This window comes from Mus pahari, chromosome 20, assembly GCF_900095145.1.
Source record: "Mus pahari chromosome 20, PAHARI_EIJ_v1.1, whole genome shotgun sequence".
NCBI classification, from domain to species: domain Eukaryota; kingdom Metazoa; phylum Chordata; class Mammalia; order Rodentia; family Muridae; genus Mus; species Mus pahari.
Window position 1 is genome coordinate 46686054 of NC_034609.1, and position 18604 is coordinate 46704657.

The 18604-nt window shown below is 51.6% G+C and overlaps 1 protein-coding gene across 2 annotated transcripts in view; it reads left to right on the forward strand.

Moving 5' to 3' along the window:
• Positions 1–18019, forward strand: part of Gas8 (growth arrest specific 8) — a 19672-nt gene extending 1653 nt beyond the window's left edge. Inside the window, exons 2-11 of one of the 2 annotated variants that reach the window (XM_021220391.1) lie at positions 321–407; positions 4425–4622; positions 5409–5615; positions 6865–6919; positions 7673–7878; positions 8952–9119; positions 9425–9511; positions 11729–11938; positions 14481–14546; positions 17448–17718. In XM_021220391.1, coding sequence (XP_021076050.1) covers positions 321–407; positions 4425–4622; positions 5409–5615; positions 6865–6919; positions 7673–7878; positions 8952–9119; positions 9425–9511; positions 11729–11938; positions 14481–14546; positions 17448–17597 — 1434 coding nt within the window. In that variant the 3' untranslated portion in view covers positions 17598–17718. Of the gene's footprint in view, positions 1–320; positions 408–4424; positions 4623–5408; positions 5616–6864; positions 6980–7672; positions 7879–8951; positions 9120–9424; positions 9512–11728; positions 11939–14480; positions 14547–17447 lie in introns of those variants that run through there. The other variant, XM_029532716.1, reaches the window with a different exon arrangement.
• Positions 18020–18604: the final 585 nt, after the last annotated feature.

Genomic DNA, 18604 nt, shown 5'->3' on the forward strand with positions numbered 1-18604 from the left:
CCCTCTTTGTGTTTCTCCAAATGTGATCTCTCTCTCTCTCTCTCTCTCTCTCTCTCTCTCTCTCTCTCTCTCTCGTGTGTTAATGGGGGGATCAGTACAATGATACCCCCTAGGTAAATGTTCCAGTTAGCACTGTGTGAACAGTCGAGGTCAAGATTCTAAACAGGCGTTCCTTCCCCATATGCTTGTGTGAACCCAGTCAGTCAAGGAGGGTCACCCTGAGGTAGAGCTGACCATGTGAGCAGTCAGTCAGTCAAGGAGGGACACCCTGAGGTAGAGCTGACCTGTACTTAACTCAGTTCTCTCTTCTTCACACAAAGGCACCCAAAAAGAAAGGGAAGAAGGGGAAAGCCAAAGGGACTGCGATTGTTGATGGTGTCGCACCAGAGGACATGACCAAGGAGCAGGTGAGCGCAGCCCACGGAGCCTGGTCCCAGGGTGGGGTGGGTACTGCTGCAGATGTGCTGGTGAAACTCTTATCACTGTTCCGTGTGTCTGTCTCCTCTCAGTTTGTCCAAACATAACGTGTCTATCCTGTGCCCGTAGTTTCCGCCACTTCACATGGCATGACATATTTTTAAATGCAGTGTAACCATGTGAGGAAACTCTGTAATAGGAACTTGGAAGGCATCCCCCACCCCTCGAATATGATAGGTATTTTTAAACTTTCTGCATTTTATTTCATTCTTATCTTTTTATATACCCAGTGGTCGCAGAGCTGACTTGTAAGCGGTAATACAGATATGTCATTCTTTGTTTGCCAGTAAATATTATATCAAAGGGGAAGATTTTAGCCAAGTGTGGTGGTACATGCCTTGGGAGGCCGAGGCAGGTAGATCCATCTCAGTGATTTCAAGGCCAGTCTGATCTACATAGTGAGTTCCCAGTCAGCCAAAGCTATGTAGAAAGGCACCGTTTAAAAAAAAAAAAAAAAAGGAGAAAAGAGGAAAGTTTTAAAAGGAACATGATTTACTTAAAATTACATTGTCTCAGTCTGATTAATCACCCGCAGTATTGAAAATTTGTGTGGGTTGGTTCTTTCCTCCACTGTGTAGGGGCTGGGATTGAACTCAGGTTTTCTGGCTTGGCAGCAGACCCCTTTACCTGCTGAACCATTGTGCTGGCCCCTGGCTGTTTTATTTTTGACAAAACTTCGGACATGGGGTAGCCCTGTTGGGGCTGCCTCTGTCTGACTGCTCATGCTTAGCACGAGCTTGCATGCATGCTTAGCTCATGCTTCATTTACTTTATTTTTTTTGTTGAGATGGGTCCCACACCACTGTGCTACACCCCTGGTTCTGGAGTGATGCCTTTATTATATGTTTAGGTTTTGTTGTGTTGTAATGTCCTTACACAAATGATCTTAAGCCACTCATGTATATTGATGTAAAAGGCTCTTACAAAACTACAACACATGCCAACATGGCGTGTCTCCCTGGGTTCTGCATTGGTGACGGTTGCTGTGGTGGTTTGAATATGCTTGGTCCTGTTAGGAGGTGTGGCCTTGTCAGAGGAAGTGTGTCACCGTGGGGGTGGGCTCTGAGGTCCTATGGTCCAGTTCCCCCTCAGTGCAGATGAGTCAGTCCCTTTCTGGCTGCCTTTGGATCAAGATGTAGAACTCTCAGCTCCTCCTGCACCATGTCTGCCTGCACACTGCCATTCTTCCCGCCATGATGATGATGGACCGAACCTCTAAAGCTATAAGCCGGCCCCAATTAAATGTTCGTCTTTTTTTTTTTTTTTGGTTTTTCGAGACAGGGTTTCTCTGTGTAGTCCTGGCTGTCCTGGAACTCACTCTGTAGACCAGGCTGGCCTTGAACCCAGAAATCCGCCTGCCTCTGCCTCCCAAGTGCTGGAATTAAGGTGTGTGCCACCACGCCTGGCTATGTTTGTCTTTCTAAGACTTGCCTTGGTTATGGTGTCTCTTCATAGTAGTGAACCCTAACTAAGACAGATGGCTTGCAGGGTTTTGACATCGGGCTGGAGGGTCGTGTGCAGTTGTGTTAGTAAGACGTCGTAAGGGCTGAAGATGATATGAAGGGGGTTAGAAGAAGCTGGAACTGGAGTTGGGCAACAGTCTTGAGTGTTGGTGATTTCAAAGGCATAATCTCTCTACCTTAACGCCCAGGCAAGACCATTTGGTGCCTGACTCCTGGTGTCGTGTGATATCTTCTGTCAACATCCAGAGCCTAACTCCTGATGACCTGTAGCATTATGACTGTACAAGGCTCGCCAGTCTCAAGAGAAACAATTTGTGCCAGGCATGGTGGTGCACGCCTTTAATCCCAGCACTTGGGAGGCAAAGGCAGGCAGATTTCTGAGTTCGAGGCCAGCCTGGTCTACGAAGTGAGTTCCAGGACAGCCAGGGCTATACAGAGAAACCCTGTCTTGAAAAACCAAAAAACAAATAAAAAAGAGAGAGAGAGAGAGAGAGAATTTGTGCTGTAAATTTGCTACATACAAGACAGTGAACTGTCCCCCCCACCCCATAGATCCAGATAGGGATCCCACACAAATGGCTCTGGAGACCAAATAACGCCCCTCTACCGCCACAAAACACTCCACGTGCTCTCAGCCACACGAGGCCTCTGGGGACTCACCTGCTGCTCTGTTGTAGACTTATTTTAATAAATTTCCCCCATTCATCTTTGTATTCTGGGTAATTTCTTTCATTGCCTGTAGCACCGGCCTTCTCCATGCCACTTTACAGAGCTGTATTTTGATTTAAAATGTATGCTTTCAGGAGCTGGAGAGTGGGCATGTGGGTTAAGAGCATCGCTGCTCTGGGCAGGACTCGGGTTTGGTTCCCAGCACCCACACAGTGGCTCACAGCCGTCTGTGACTGCAGTCCCAGAGGATCTGATGTCCTTCTCTGACCTCTCCAAGCACTCTCATGATGCACGGGCATACATGCAAAATATGTTTTTACAGATTTATATATGTATGTGTGCGTGTGTTTTGCCCATATGTTTGCATGTGTACCATGTGTGTTTTGCCCATATGTTTGCATGTGTACCATGTGTGTTCGGTGCCTGAGGAGCCAGAAGGTGGCTTCAGATCCTCTGGAACTGGATTTGCAGATGGTTGTTAGCCACCATTTGGATCCTGGGAACTGGATCTTGTTCTGCTGCAAGAACAACAAGTGCTTTTAACCACTGAGCCATCTCTCTTTTCTGAGACAGGGTTTCTCTGTCTAGTCCCGGCCATCCTGGACCTCGCTCTGTAGACCGGGCTGGCTGCTTTATTCTCTGTACAGGAAACCATTAACAGCTTAAGCAGAGGTGTATCGGGGGTCCAGTTTGTGTTTGACTGGGGTGATGGAAAGCAGCGTGACCTCCAGGCTCCCCGACATGCTGTTTCTGTTCCTTAGAGACTGGACCTTAGTGTCTCCGTCCTAAGGACAAACCCCGATACCATGAGCCAAACCAGAGCAGGAGTTCTGTTTGTAACTATTGAAGTGACACTAAAGTCCCTCAATGTGAAGAGACTTTTCAGGACTATCAGTGTGCGTGACACGGTGCGAAGCACTAGTCAGAGTCTAGCGTGCATGTTCCCTCCTAGGCACCTGCCCAGCATCCTTCCACAGAGCCGCTGCACTTTCTGGGTCTTATTTGTTCCCTGTGTAGAATGGGGTCTCTCTGTCTCTCTGTCTCTCTGTCTCTCTCTCTGTGTCTCTGTGTCTCTCTGTCTCTCTGTCTCTCTCTCTCTCTCTCTCTCTCTCTCTCTCTCTCTCTCTCCCCCTCCCTCCCTCCCTCCCTCCCTCTCTCCCTCGCTCTCTCCAAGGTTTCTCTGCACAGCCCTGGCTATCCTGGAACTCACCTTGTAGACGAGGCTGGCCTTGAACTCACATACCTCCTGAATGCTGGGATTAAAGACATGCACCACCACTGCCCTGTAGAACGTAGTCTTGAGAGGAAATCCAGTAACTGTCCTGTAGCTGTGCCTAAAGATAACTAATTCCCCAGGGAAGCCAAGCTCAGGAAAGCTGGAGACCTGCCCTATTTTTCCCTTTAACCTACTTGCAGGTTTATAATCGGCTCTGGCCCAGAGTTTGCCGAGTGCAGAGAGCCCACTAGTTTTGTGTGATTTTTGTGGAGACATTTATGCACTTCTGGGTAATCTTTATAATCATATAGTTGAGTTGATATGTTTCAATTTTCAACCATTGTACTGTTTAAAATAGTTAGATCATTATGTTTCTTTTGAGAAATTTCTTAAAAGAATCCAGGAGTCGCTGGGCAGGTATCATTGTTTTATAATTATTGGTCAGATTTGAGAGACTTTTGCAGTTTCCTGTCCCTGGGGCCTTCCTGCCTTGTGTTGTGACTCCAGTAAAATGGTCCCTCCCCCTTTCTTCCCTGTTTCCTGGTGGTGGGTGGGTGGGCTCCTGAAGCATCCCTCACTGGTGCCCTGTGCCTGGTCAGGTGGAGGAGCATGTCGCCCGCATCCGGGAGGAGCTGGACCGGGAGAGAGAGGAGCGCAACTACTTCCAGCTGGAGCGTGACAAGATCCACACCTTCTGGGAGATCACGCGGAGGCAGCTGGAGGAGAAGAAGGCTGAGCTGCGCAACAAAGACCGGGAGATGGAGGAGGCCGAGGAAAGGCACCAGGTGGAGATCAAGGTGAGTGGAGTTGGTCTGTCTGTCCCCACTGGAGAGGGGCTGGGTGGGGGGTGTTTCCTGCTTTCCCGTGGGAGCATACTCCTCGGTACTGTGACCCAGAGGCGAGTTTTCTAAGAGTTCAAGGAAGGCTGCAAAGGTGACTTGGCTGTGTCGCCTGTCACCCCCTTGGTCACCAGCATCGACTCTGCTGATGAAGTCAGCCAGGTGGGGATCCGCAGCGCCCTGCACGGCTCCACGCGTACCCCACCTGAAACCGTGCGCTCTGCTGAGGACAACCACCAGCCCCGATGAAAGAGGAGTGTCATGGGGTCTCCGTGGCGGTGTGCCGAGGACAGCTATGAATTCAGCCAGACAAAATGGGAAAAGTACTTAAAACACAGCTGCCATTGGCACATGCCTGCTGTCCCAGGGCGTGGGAGGTGGGTGCAAGAAGACCCAGAGTTCAAGGCCAGCTTTAGTGATGTGCATAGTTTTAGACCAGCCTGGGCTACAGGAGACTCTGTCTCAAAACAAACAAAGCCAACATTTTTATTTTTCCTCATTTATTTTTTATAACTGATGACCTGTCAGAGTATCAGCTATGCTCCTCTTTAGCACCACCCACCAGTCTCTGAAGAGGACTAAGGAAAGCTGTCTCATGCTTCTGGTGGTAGGGAGGCCCCACAGGTCCTGAGCATCAGTTGAAACCTCTGTGACATGGCAGGGTAGGCAGGCTGACTCCAGTTCTGCCTTGTGGCTCCTTGTGAGCTTCCGGTGAGCGTGCAGCGCCCCTCCCCCGCTCTGTAGGTGTACAAGCAGAAGGTGAAGCACCTGCTATACGAGCACCAGAACAACCTGGCCGAGGTGAAGGCTGAGGGCACCGTGGTCATGAAGCTGGCCCAGAAGGAGCACCGTACCCAGGAGGGCGCGCTGCGCAAGGACATGCGGGTGCTGAAGGTGGAGCTGAAGGAGCAGGAGCTGGCTAACGAGGTGGTGATAAAGAACCTGTGCCTGGTAGGTCCTCGCTGTGGGCGACAGCAGCGGAAGAGGAGGCCCAGGGGCTGAACCGGTTCCTTAACAAGGAGGAACTTACGATGCGGGTGGTGGTGGGGAAATGACCAGAGGTTTTTAACAAACAAGTCAGCAAAACTTTATTCAAAGTTGTAGTGTGTAGAGGCAGGAGAGATGGCTCAGCAGTTAAGAGCAATGACTGCTCTTCTAGAGGACCTGGGTTCAAGTCCAGCAACCACATGGAAGCTCTCAAGGCATCCATTATTCTAGTTCCAGGGGACCCAGCTGCTGCTTCTGGCCTCTCTGAGCACCAGACACACATGTAGTGTACAGACATAACTGCCGGCAAAACACCCAAAATATGAAACACATATAAAAATTTGAGTGGGAGAGATGGCTCAGTGATCAGGAGTACTGTTGGCTTTTACAGAAGACCCAAGTTCAGTTTCCAAATGGTGGTTTACAGCTGTCTGTAACTCCAGCTCTAAGGGCTCTCATGCCCTTTTCTGGCTCTCATACGCACCAGGCACAAAGATTGTACACAGTTGTATGTGCAGATGTAATGCACACATAAAATAATAATTGAAAAACCTTACAAAAATGTTAACATGGGATTGCTTGTTAAAGTAATCCCCAGGATGGATGTGGTGGGTAGGCCTTTAGTCCTGGCACGGGGGAGACAGCCACAGGTGGATCTAAGTTCAAGGCTAGCCCAGTCTGTGGAGCGAGTTCCAGGACAGAACAATTTATGCAGGGGAACCTTGTCTCAAAAAAACAAAACAAAACAACAAAAAACCCCACCAAAACAGTATAATAGTTGTTACTTCTGAACCCTGTTGTAAGCGATTGTTGTAAGCACTGTTGTGAGAGACTGGCAGGAGCTTTGTCAGGCTCCAGGAGGGAGCCCGCTGCCTCCTGTAGATGTGGGCGTGGCTGCTGCTCTCTGGTTTTGGGAAGGTTGGACGAAGAAACCAACCCACGAACAGCGCCTTGTCTGCTGCTGCTGTGTCCAGAGGTGGCTTCACTGAGGGAGTGCGTTGCGTATGAGGTGTGAGGCTGTGAGAAACGTGCTATTCTGGGCGTATTTTATGGTGTAGAGGTGAGAGTCCAGACAGCAGCAGGAGCAGCAGCAGCACAGGGCTTCCTAAAGCTGAACTTTCCCAGGGGAGAGGGGTAGACTCAGCCTAAGGAGGGTAGGCCTGTCTGTCTGTCTGTCTGTCTGTCGAGTAACACCCCCTTCTCATTTGTGCAGAAACAAGCTGAGGAGATCACCAAGATGCGAAATGACTTTGAAAGGCAAGTTCGAGGTCAGTTTTGCAGACATACATGGTGAAGGATGGTGTCAGGGAACCTCCTATTGCTGCTTGGTAGGTAAATGGAGGCACATAGTCTTATTAAAGAAGCTTGTTAATCCCAGCACTTGGGAGGCCGAGGCAGGTGGATTTCTGAATTTCTGAGTTCGAGGCCAGCCTGGTCTACAGAGTGAGTTCCAGGATAGCCAGGGCTACACAGAGAAACCCTGTCTCAAAAAAAAAAAAAAAAAAAAAAAAATTGTGTGTGTGTGTGTGCGCGCGCACACACACACACACACACACACACACACACACACACACAGCAGAGAGAGGGAGATAGATTTCAGAAGCCAGCAGATTGATCCAGAGCCACAGGTAACAGCGTGTGGCGCTTTCTTCAGTCTCCTCAGCTCCTGGACTGAGAAGCCTTTGCTGTCAGGACGACATTGGCTTTCTGACTGGGGCCTCTAGGGTGTGGCTGGCTGGAGGGTCACATGGGCCACAGGTAGTGTGCCCTGGGATTAGTGTGGGACACCCACTACAGACACTGGCTACCACAGGCAGAGGAAAGGTGACAGTGACTCACATGTTGAATATGCCACTTGCAGGAAAAGCTCCACCAAAGCCGTCTGGCTACTGCCAGAGTTGCCGGAGCAGCCTCTGTCTGACCGCAGTGGGTGTTCTTGGGCACTGCATATAGGTTCCGTCTTTTCTTGTGGCTTGAGGCCACCGTTCGTCTAAGCTGCTGTGTGTGCCGCTCCCTTTCAGAAATTGAGGCCAAGTATGATAAGAAGATGAAGATGCTTAGAGATGAGCTTGACCTGCGGAGAAAGACTGAGATCCACGAGGTGGAGGAGAGGAAGAACGGCCAGATCAACACTCTGATGCAGCGCCACGAGGCGGCCTTCATGGACATCAAGAACTACTACAATGACATCACTCTGAACAACCTGGCCCTGATCAGTTCCCTCAAGGTACTGATGTGCTCTGGGAGACGTGCTCAGGGCCTGCAGGGTGATCTAGAACGCTTTACTAGCATAACATTGGGCGGTGTCCCTCCGTTACTCTTGAGATCTAATTCATAAGTAACGTAAGCTGCCCACAGTTTAACGGGAAGTCATCTGGACGTCTTCCGAACTGTGCTATAGTGGAAGGAGTAACTTCAGAGGTGTTCTGACATGCAGGCAGGGCTAAAATAGGTAATGTGTTGACTGAAGTGTGGCCACATTGGCAGTCGGCACTGTGCTTACAGGATGTGGTGACGTTGTGACGGCAGGATGGGGTCAGGCCTTCCTCCCACCAGCCACTGATCGGAAACTTGGGGCATAAAACTGACACTGGCAGGATTTCCACAGTAGAGAATCACCCTTGGTCTAAACTGATGCAGCCCCTCGGCCTGCATGCACCTTATATTCTTACATAATTGAGAATAGATCAAGACTGCAGAAATCTTGCCTATAAGTAAAATAAGACTAAGTCCTCAGCATGCACGTGGCTGCTTGGCTTTTTGACACATGGCACCTCACTGGGTAGTCCTGACTGTCCTAGAACTCACTGTGTAGAACAAGCTAACCTGGAACGCACAGAGGTCCACCTCCCTCTGCCCCCTGAGGGCTGAGGTTAAAGGTGTGTGCTACCATGCCTGCCTTGGCTGTTTTTAGTTGAGGGCATTCATAGCTGGATATGGTGGCACAAGCCTATAATCCCAGTGCTTACAAGATAGAGGCAGGAGGAGGGCAAGATCAAAGCCAGTCTAGGCTGGTTAGAGAGCCATTGTCTCAAGAAAACCAAAACCAAACCAAACCAAAAAACAAAACAACCAAAAAGTCGCAGGGAGATAGATGGTTCAGTGGGCAGAGCTGCTCGCCATGCAAGCCTGAGCTGAGCCCTGGAACCCACGGTGGAGGGAGAACCAGTTCCTGACAGTCGCCCTCGGACCTCTGCGTGTGTGCCGTGGCATGCACACCCGCACACACATCACATACTAGTAATGAATCACATGAACTTGAGTGTCCTGAGACGAAGCCCTGTGTGTGACTGCCCACAGGAGCAGATGGAGGACATGCGGAAGAAGGAAGAGCATATGGAGAGGGAGATGGCGGAGGTGTCTCTGCAGAACCGGCGGCTGGCCGACCCGCTGCAGAAAGCCAAGGAAGAGATGAACGAGATGCAGAAGAGACTGGGGAACCACGAGAGGGACAAGCAGATTCTGGTCGTGAGTGCCCTACTGAAGTCTTCCCCTCGCTGACCCCTCCTCTCCCTCAGCGCAGAGAGGGGAGGTGTGGTGACATCGTTGTTGGACTCCTCCCGGGCTATAAGCAGGCTGGCGCTGCTGTAGGCTAGACCCCGGTTTTCCACACATTCCACTCATAGCTTGGGTGGGGCCCAGCTGCCGGAGTCTTCCCACCAGTTGTTCCTGGTGATTTTTTTCCTAGCCTTGCTGTCTCCAGGAGTCTGTGGTATGTGACTGTCTGTGAATCCTAAGTATTTTATGCCTCCTACCCCCTAATCTCTCTGCAGTGTACAAAGGCTCGTTTGAAGGTGGCTGAAAAGGAGCTAAAGGACCTGCAATGGGAACATGAGGTCCTGGAGCAGAGGTTCATCAAGGTGAGCAGGTGTGGGTGCCATGGCGGGCTCCGAGTCCAGGCGTCCCCTCCTACCTGGGCCTACTTTGCCTGTTCTTTGTTTGGAAATAGGGTCTCACCGTCTGGCGTGGCCAGGCCTTACTCCTAGGACCCTGCCTCCTCCTGCTCCAGCCTTCCTTCCGAGTAGCTGCAGTTACAGGTGTGTGCACACAACCTTGGATTTTTGTTTTTTGAGAGTTTTTTGTGGTTTTTCTGTGTAACCCTGGCTGTCTGGAACTCTGTAGACCAGGCTGGCCTTGAACTCACAGAGATCCGCCCACCTCTGCCTCCCAAGTGCTGGGATTAAAGGTGTGCGCCACCTGACATGCGTACAACTTTTATAAGGCATCAACCTGTGGTATATTCTGTAGAAAGCTCAGGGTCCGTGGTGAGGAGTGATCCTTTTGTCTCCTTGGCAGCTGGACTGTGGATTTGTGGGACACTTGGTCCCCACGATCTCATCTCAGTGGCCCATTTCTCGGTATTAGCTTATGGCCTGTTGTAAAGAGAATGTGGATTAAGCCCAGTGTGGGACACTCCTGTAAACCCCGCTCCACCATTCAGTGTCAGCCTGAGCTACATGAAGGGAATGTCTCTAAATAGACAAACAAACACCATACTTTAATAAAGAAATAGACCTGCTCTTAGCGACAGGGAGATCTCTAAGGTCCGCCCTGCGCAGGACAGCAGACAGCGTGGACTCTGAATAAAGGGTCTCAACAACAAAGGAAGCAAAATCAAAACTCCCTCTAACATGAATTCCCAGTGGCCACTAATCTTAATATTTGGTAGGACTCTTTCCTGTTTTCTACACGTGTGCAAGCAGTCTTACTGTTGGGGATGGCATGTGACCTCATGGTTTCACAGCCTTTCCAGCTACAGAATCCTTCTAGTCTCTAACTCCATGTTCAATGGGTATGTATAGTTTCAGTGCCTTGGGCCCCTAGAATTTGCTGGTAAGGCCCATCTCTGCCTCCCCCACCCCATTCCAGCCAAATGCTGACCTCAGAAGCACAGGGAGATGGAAGGTGGCCCTGTTGACCAGTGGGGTGTCCTAAACAGACAGTGACAGAGGCCAGCAAGTCATAGCCTCTAAGATGCTCAGTGTCTTTGAAGGTAAATCTAGATCGGACTGGATGGACTGTTTGAAAGGAGCCCGGGGAAGAGGAGGACAAATCCATCGGTGGTCTGTGCTAGTGAATTCCGTGACGATGATGAAATGCTCAGATCATGTATGCTGGTCAGAGCCCTGTGGCCCAGATATTTGAAACTGCCAAGGCGGGAAGGGTGTCAGCAAGGCTAGAGGAAGATTGTGACTCTCTGTCACTCACAGGAATTCTCATAACTGTATGTTAAGTGTGTCCCACCTAGAGCCTTGGTCTTTGACAGCACACTTTAGTAGGCAGAACTGTAGGAGACGGGCGAGGATGTCTTAGTGGTTGATAGGCACTTGCTTCAAGCTTGATCTGGACCTGCCATGACTCTCGTATGGGGTGAATGATGGTAAGGTCTCATCTGAGCCCATGGCCGTAAGTTGGGCTAGGCTGGCCCTGACCGACCTGTGGAGTGGTTTTCAGAGTGTGGATCTCCATCCAGCTCTTACCTTCTGAGAAGAGCGGTCAGTGTGTTGCATCATTTTATGTCCACTTGGCACAGGCTAGTGTCGTCTGAGACCTCAGTTGAGAAAATGCCTCCACAAGGTCACGATGTAGATAGATAAGCCTGTGGGGCATTTTCTTAGTGATTGACAGGGGAGGGCCCAAACCTTTGTGTGTGGTGCCATCCCTGGGCAGATGTCCCTGGGTTCTATAAGAAAGCCATGAGAAGTAAGTCAGTCAGCAGCGCCCTCCATGGCCTCTGCATCAGCTCCTGCTCCAGGCTCCAGCTTTGCTTGAGTTCCTGTCCTGACTTCTTTCAGTGATGGACTACCGTGTGGAAGTGTAAGCCAGACCCTTTCCTCCCCAGCTTGCTTCTGGTCATGGTGTTTCATCAGAGCAATAGAAGCCCTGACTAAGCAGCAGTGCTAATTTCCCCCTCTTCCTTTCTGCTGTGTGCAGGCAGTGTGGACAGCCAGTGTCCTCGTGCCACGGCGTGGTCATAGTGAAAGGGGCCCTTCCACTGAGCCGCACGCTTAGGGCAGGGTGGGAAGGCCTCTCCCCAGTCAGGCCTCTGCGGGTGACGCTGCTCTCCGCGTCCGCAGGTGCAGCAGGAGAGGGAAGAGCTCTACCGGAAGTTCACCGAAGCCATCCAGGAGGTGCAGCAGAAGACAGGCTTCAAGAACCTGTTGCTGGAACGTAAGCTGCAGGCCCTGAATGCTGCTGTGGAGAAGAGAGAGGTTCAGTTCAATGAGGTGCTAGCTGCCTCCAATCTGGACCCTACAGCTCTAACGCTTGTGTCCCGAAAACTTGAGGTAGGTGCCCTCCCGTCCTGTGCTACGGTATGCCTTCTCGGGTGGCACAGAGACCCCAGTTAAGACAGGGCCTGCCATGGTTTCTGCAGCAGAGAGCGGGCCTGAGCTAAACACCCCTGGGCTCGGCAAACATCCTCTTTTGGCTTGCCCTCTACCTCACCCCTGAGATAGGAATTCACTGTGTAAACCAAACTGGCATCAAATTCAGAGGTCCCCCTTCTTCTACCTTCTGAGTGCTAGCATTGAGGGCACGTGACACGCCCAGCTTTGCAGTCTGTCATAGGCTGTCCCAACCCCTCACTAACTATCCCTAACCTGAGTCTCCCGTGACTGTGGCTTTTAGTGTGCCAAGCCCAGCCACTGAATGGAACTTCAGCTTTCCCTCCTGGGTTACCGATCTGGGAATTTGTAGGTCCAAGTTCTTCCTCTGTTACTTGAGATGGATGGCTCTGCCTCCACAAAGATCCTCGGACACTGATCTAGGACTTGGACAGTGACAAAAAGGACAGTTGGGCCAGAGGGTCCCTTACTGCTTTCCTGGGACCTGGGAGTAACGTCTGAACAGACCTAAGAGCGTCGCTCATTCCTGTGACATGCTGTAGCGGGGGCAGGGATAAGCGAGTGGAACGCCATGCACCATGGGATAGCTGGGGACAGAAGTCAGGACGCAGAACCTCTGCCCGAACCCCCTGCTCACCTGCTGCCAGCAACGGCCAGGTCTCTCTGCTCCCACTTGCTTGAGGCATGAGAGACATAGAAGCAGGTGGCAAAGGTTGAGGGAGTCTGGCTGTAGCCATGTGGCTGAGGCTTTCAGACTGGTTGGTCCGCAGTAGCTCTGGGTCCCTCAGAGGGTTTGGCACCAGGTTCACTGATGCTTCTAAGATGTGAACAGCCGAAGCCCCAGCCAACCTGGCAGGGGGCAAGAGGGCGCTCTGTCTGTCTGTCTGTCTGTCTGTAATTTGTGCTGTGCTTGGAGCAGAGAGACAGACGTGCAGTGGCTGGTGGATAGGTTTTATTCTGAGATGTATACGGCATCCAGGCAGGCTGAACTTAAATGCTGGCTGCTCACTGCAGACTTCAGCTTTGTGTACAGTCTGTTCACCTCACTGCCTATAGATCGATCCTTGTAGTCTGAGGTATGCGACATTAGGCATTGCTGGTAGCCCCCTGCTGAGCCTCCCTAGGGAGCACACAAGCATTGGGGGCTGCAGACTGCAGGTTATTTTTAGAGACCTGACACGTGCACTAAGGTGTGTAATGGCAGTGGGAATTGTGGGAGGTTCTGGGCATAGAAGCTTCAGAAAAAGCCCACTCTACCTCAGGCGGAACACGAGCGGTAAAGAAAGAGGTATGGCGGGCTGGAGAGATGGCTCAGTGGTTAAGAGCAATGACTGCCCTTCCACAGGTCCTGAGTTCTCAATCCCAGCGACCACATGGTGGCTCACAACCATCTGTAATGAAACCGAATGCCCTCTTCTGGGGTATCTGAAACAGCTACAGTGTACTTACATATAATAAATAAATAAATCTAAAAAAAAGAAAAGAAAGAAAGAAAAAAGCAGTATGGCTGGTGACGGGAAAAAGAGGCAGAAATGCCAGCGTTGTCAGGAGGCTGATCTGAGAGGAGTTGTACCTAACTCAGGAGGGTCTGTGGTAACATCCACGCTCTTCGCCAGTGTTCAGTCACAGTGGTGGCGTGGGGTATCTGCCAGGGGAGACTTGGATTTAAGCCAAGGAGAAGTCTTCGCTAGCTGCTGGGTGACTACACTGGGTGTTTGGAGTCCAGTGTAGCCCTGAGCCTTTCTCAGAGTGGGCTTTAAGCATAGAAAACATATTTTGGGCTGATATTTCAGTTAACAGGAACAGTTAGCCAGAAGCAGAACTTCAAAAGCCGAAGAGCATTTAGAGACTTTTCCAGACCCGCGGACCTCGATGGCTTAGGCCTGCGTTTTCCTGTTGGCCGTGGTGCTGTCTGCATGTTTTACAGCCTGAGTGGCACTTCCCTCATGGCGTCAGTTGTGCTAAGGTCTGGGGCCTGTTTCAGTATTAGGTCCTGGTCCAGTGAGTAGTAGTGGTTCAGGGTGGTGAGTTACTTGGTCGGGTCAGTTTTCAGGCCTTTAGGTGGCACCATTATCCAAGAGAGACCTCGCTAGACTCGCTGGACTGGGCAGCAGTGGGGCCCCGAGGCTGGCTGATCTCTGCCCATTGCTGTGCCACTACTATTCTGTGAGCCTCTCAGACCCTGAGGGAACCCCTAGACTAGTGTCCTCCTGTCCACCCCGCTAGATGACTACTATTCTGTGAGCCTCAGACCCTGAGGGAACCCCTAGACTAGTGTCCCCCTGTCCACCCCCGCTAGATGACTACTATTCTGTGAGCCTCAGACCCAGAGGGAACCCATAGACTAGTGTCCCCCTGTCTACCCCCGCTAGATAACTACTATTCTGTGAGCCTCTCAGACCCTGAGGGAACCCCTAGACTAGTGTCCCCCTGTCCACCCCCGCTAGATGACAATCTCACAGCCACCCCTATCTCTCCTTAGGATGTTCTAGAGTCGAAGAATACCACCATCAAGGACTTACAGTACGAGCTGGCCCGGGTCTGCAAGGTCAGGCTAACCCCCTCCATCCCCCTCCATAGGGCCTCGAGGTCGGGCTAACCCCCCTCCATCCACAGTGCTGCAAGGTCAGGCTAACCCCCTCCCTCTGCAGGCCTCTGCCTTCTCCCTCATGGCTCCTCCACCCTTAGAGCTGTGCCCTGTGCCCATCTTCACCTGATGAACATTACAGACAAAGGGTCCCTGGGATCTTACTCATTTCTCATGCATGCTCCACTCAGGAGGTAGGTGTGGCAGCCCCTGTGCGATGTGCACTCATAGCCTTAGGGCCTGAGAGTGGTCTTGTCCTGGCCATGCTTACAGGCCTGCCTGCTACACACATGGGGCTCTGTCTCCTGTCTCTCTCCCTCACCCTTCCTAGCTCCCCTAGCCCCTCAGGCATAGGAAGAGCCTCTCTGGTCTTCCACATTAATGCCCACTGCCTTCAGTGGGGGCAGTTTGGACTCTTACCTTTTCTGAGACCTTTGTGAATCTAAAATAGCTCTGTACCCTTCCATGCTGAACATGTGTATCAGTAGACTCCTGCTGGACCCTGGCTGCCATCTGTCCCATGCACCTGAGAGAGGCCTGGGTTCTGCATCCAGAAGCTCTTAAGGGATTGCTCTGTCTTTCCTTTGCCAAGGATAGACCCACAGCAGCCACCACACAGGTCTCATCCTTAGTCCTGTAGGGCAGGCATTGAATTCCTGGTCAGTTGTTCGTCCCGACACTTGTGCCGTCCTGTCTGATTTTTAACCCTAGATAGAGACAGGCAGTGTCTGTTCCCAAGGCCCAGGTTCTGCACTGCGCCAGCTGCCCTGGCTCCCCAGCCTGCCCTGTAGCCCAGGCTAGAGCTTTCCTTATCACACCTGCTCCTCAGCTGACATGCTCTGAGCAAAGTTAGGGCTGTCTGCTGAGTGTACAGCTCTTGGGGGCCAAGGTCTAAGCTGAGGGGGTGTGGTAGAGCGCAGCCTCCTTACCCCTTGTCTCTGTTCCCAAGCCCTGCTTCTCTTCCCTGAACCACGGAGGATACCAACCCTTTTCTTCTTTTCTGGGTTGTTTTTGGGTCAGGGTTTCTCTGGGAAGCCCTGGCTGTCCTGGAACTCCCTCTGTAGACCAGGCTGGCCTTGAACTCAGAGACCCACCTGCCTCTGCCTCCCGAGTGCTGGGACCAAGGGCGTGCGCCCTCCTTCTGGCCCCTTTCTCTGATTTTGAGACACACAGATGCACTAAGACACACAGACGCACTGAGACACACAGACACACTGTATAGCCCTGACTGGCTCGGAACTCACAGGTACCTGTCCATCTCTGTGGACCGGGGTTAAAGGTGTGTGCTGGAATCTCAACTCTTGCTGAGAACATTTGGCTCCCAGCACTTGTCATTGCACTCAGTTCATAACACTGATGAGCCTAGAGGCAGGAGGAGCGCAAGGTCAGCGTAGGCTGTGCTTCGAGGGAGACCCCCTCTCAGACAGACAGACAAGCCCAAGTCCTCACAGCTCCCTGATGAAAGTTGCCCAGTACAAAATGTGCAGTAGGGGTTGTTGAGATCAGTGGAGTTCGGTTCTCAGCATCCCATGGGGGAGGCTCACAGCTGCCTGTGACTTCTACACCAAGGAATCAGACTTTATCTTCTGGCCTTTTCGGGCATCTGCACATGTGCATGCCTTCTCATACATATGTGTAGTAACAGTAAGAAGTACTAGACGTACAATGTGTGGTAGCATGCCGCTTTAATCCCATCACTCAAGAGACAAAGCAGGTGGATCGTGGTAAATTCTAGGCCAGCCTGGTGTAGTTCCAGGCCATCAAGGAGATCTGCATAAAGGGGAAAAACACACACTGTACAAAGTGTCTGGTGTACACTTGTAATCTTACCACTCACCAGACTGAGACAGCAGACTGTTTTCATTACAAACTTTCTCATACAATATATTTTGATCATATTTTTAACTTTCCTGCAACTCCTCCCAGATCCCCCACCTCTGACCTAGCTATATGCACTCTCCTCCCTCTCTCTCTCTCTCTCTCTCTCTCTAACAAAAACCCACAAAAAAACGATACATGTTAAGAGGCTGATAAATCAATGCCAAAGTAAGACTAAATGACTAAAAGACTAAGTCCACAAAACCGAAGAAGAAAGGCTTCCCGGTTGTCCACCTCTCCTGGGCACAGGACTGGCCCTGGGGAGCGGCACTGTCCCTGGGGAGCAGTACTGTCCTAGTGACACTGCATGGGGAAAACTGACTTTCCTTTGAAGCAGTGAGATTTTGAGTGTGAGGCCATTCTGGAGAAATGGCAAGTTCTAGCTAGCATGGGCTATGTAGTCTAGCTAGCCTAAGCTACATAGTGGGGCCTTTTCCCAGATAACAATAAAAATAAAACACCAAAAACCAAAACAAAATTATCAAAGAACTCCCTTAAAGGAAGTCACATCTTTTTTGGACTACTACCATTTCAGGGGTCATTTCAGGCTGCCCTGTCCCTCGCCCCCAGCCCGCACTCCCCTGCCCCCACCCCACATGCTGCCTCTACAGAATCATTGGGGAGTTAGAGGGTGCGGTGCTCTCCAGGGGCAGGGAATAGATGTCACTCTGCCTTGGAAGGGCAGGGAGGGAGACCCTTAGGAATTAGTAAGGCGTCAGGAGTCCTCCAAGCTCCGATTCTCCCCCCCACCCCCACCCCCACCCCCACCCCCAGTCTGTCTTTATTGTGAGTATGTGAGTTACTGGCTTACTCCCATCATCACGGCCCTAGATGGAACAACAGACCACTGACAAATCCTCACAGTTCTGTGTGCCCACCCTACCCCTCCAGCAATAGAGCCTCTGTCTGCTGCGCCACAGCAGGGTAGCAGGGGTTCCCAGGCCCTGGTGGATTCTTGTTGCTGACACTGCTCTGTCCTTTCAGGCCCACAATGACCTGCTACGTACATATGAGGCGAAGTTATTGGCCTTCGGGATCCCCCTGGACAATGTGGGGTTCAAGCCCCTGGAGACAGCAGTGATTGGACAGACACTGGGACAGGGCCCAGCAGGACTTGTGGGCGCCCCTACATAGCCATCTTCTGCAGCCATCATCCTTTACAGCTAGTCTTCTCCTCTTTCCAAGAAATACCTCTCTGCCCCAACACAGGCAAGCTTTTTTAACTGTCAGCAATGAAAGTTTTTCCACATTTACTGTGTATCCTGTCTTTGTGAGCAAGTTGTTTAAGGCCCTGATAGGGCCTCCATGTCAAACACCTGCCACCAAAAGCTCAGCTGACACCAAAGACTCTAACCTGAACAGTCCCTGCACCAGCCACTCACAGAAGCAGACAATGCCCTGAGCCCTGCCCTGCCCTGCCTAGCAAGGACAATGGGCCGAGCCAGTGAGTATCTCCATTAGCCAGCCTTTCCCCACCAATACTGAAGAGACATCAACCCTCCTCTGACATGTCACCTCCCCTACCTTTGCATGGATTCCTAGAAGAGCCCCCTCACCCAGGCCTGACTTCCTCTTGCCCTGCAGACACAACAAATAAACTGGAATCCTGAACCACCATGGACCTCAGATATTCAGCCCCAATCAATGACTACACCATCCCTGTGCCCAAGACTAGGGTAGTCAACCCACTGTGGATGCATGGCATCCCAACCCACCTGGGACACGCACAGCCACAACCAGTGGCACAGGCTAGACCAAAAGGCATGCACTGCCCGAGCCTTCCCTCTGGACTGCAGGCACACACCACAAACCCACACGGACACAAACGTGCCACCCCACCCACACACTCACCCACGGAATCAGACATATGTCCGGCACGATCAGGGTGGTATGGCCGTAGACGAGGGCTGGCCGCAAACACAAGCCCCAAGAGCCTGCTGCGCTCGCTCGCTCTCTCGCCCGACGCCCGATGCCAGACGCCTGACGTCGACGAGCTCACACGAGACCAGAGTCCAGAGCCCAGCAGCCAGACAGAGAGGCGCACACACACACCACACACAGAAACGCACGCCCGTCTGCCCGGCCCGAGCCCCACCCACACGCCCTAGCCCACCTTGCTTCCCTTTGCGCTGCCTGCCTGC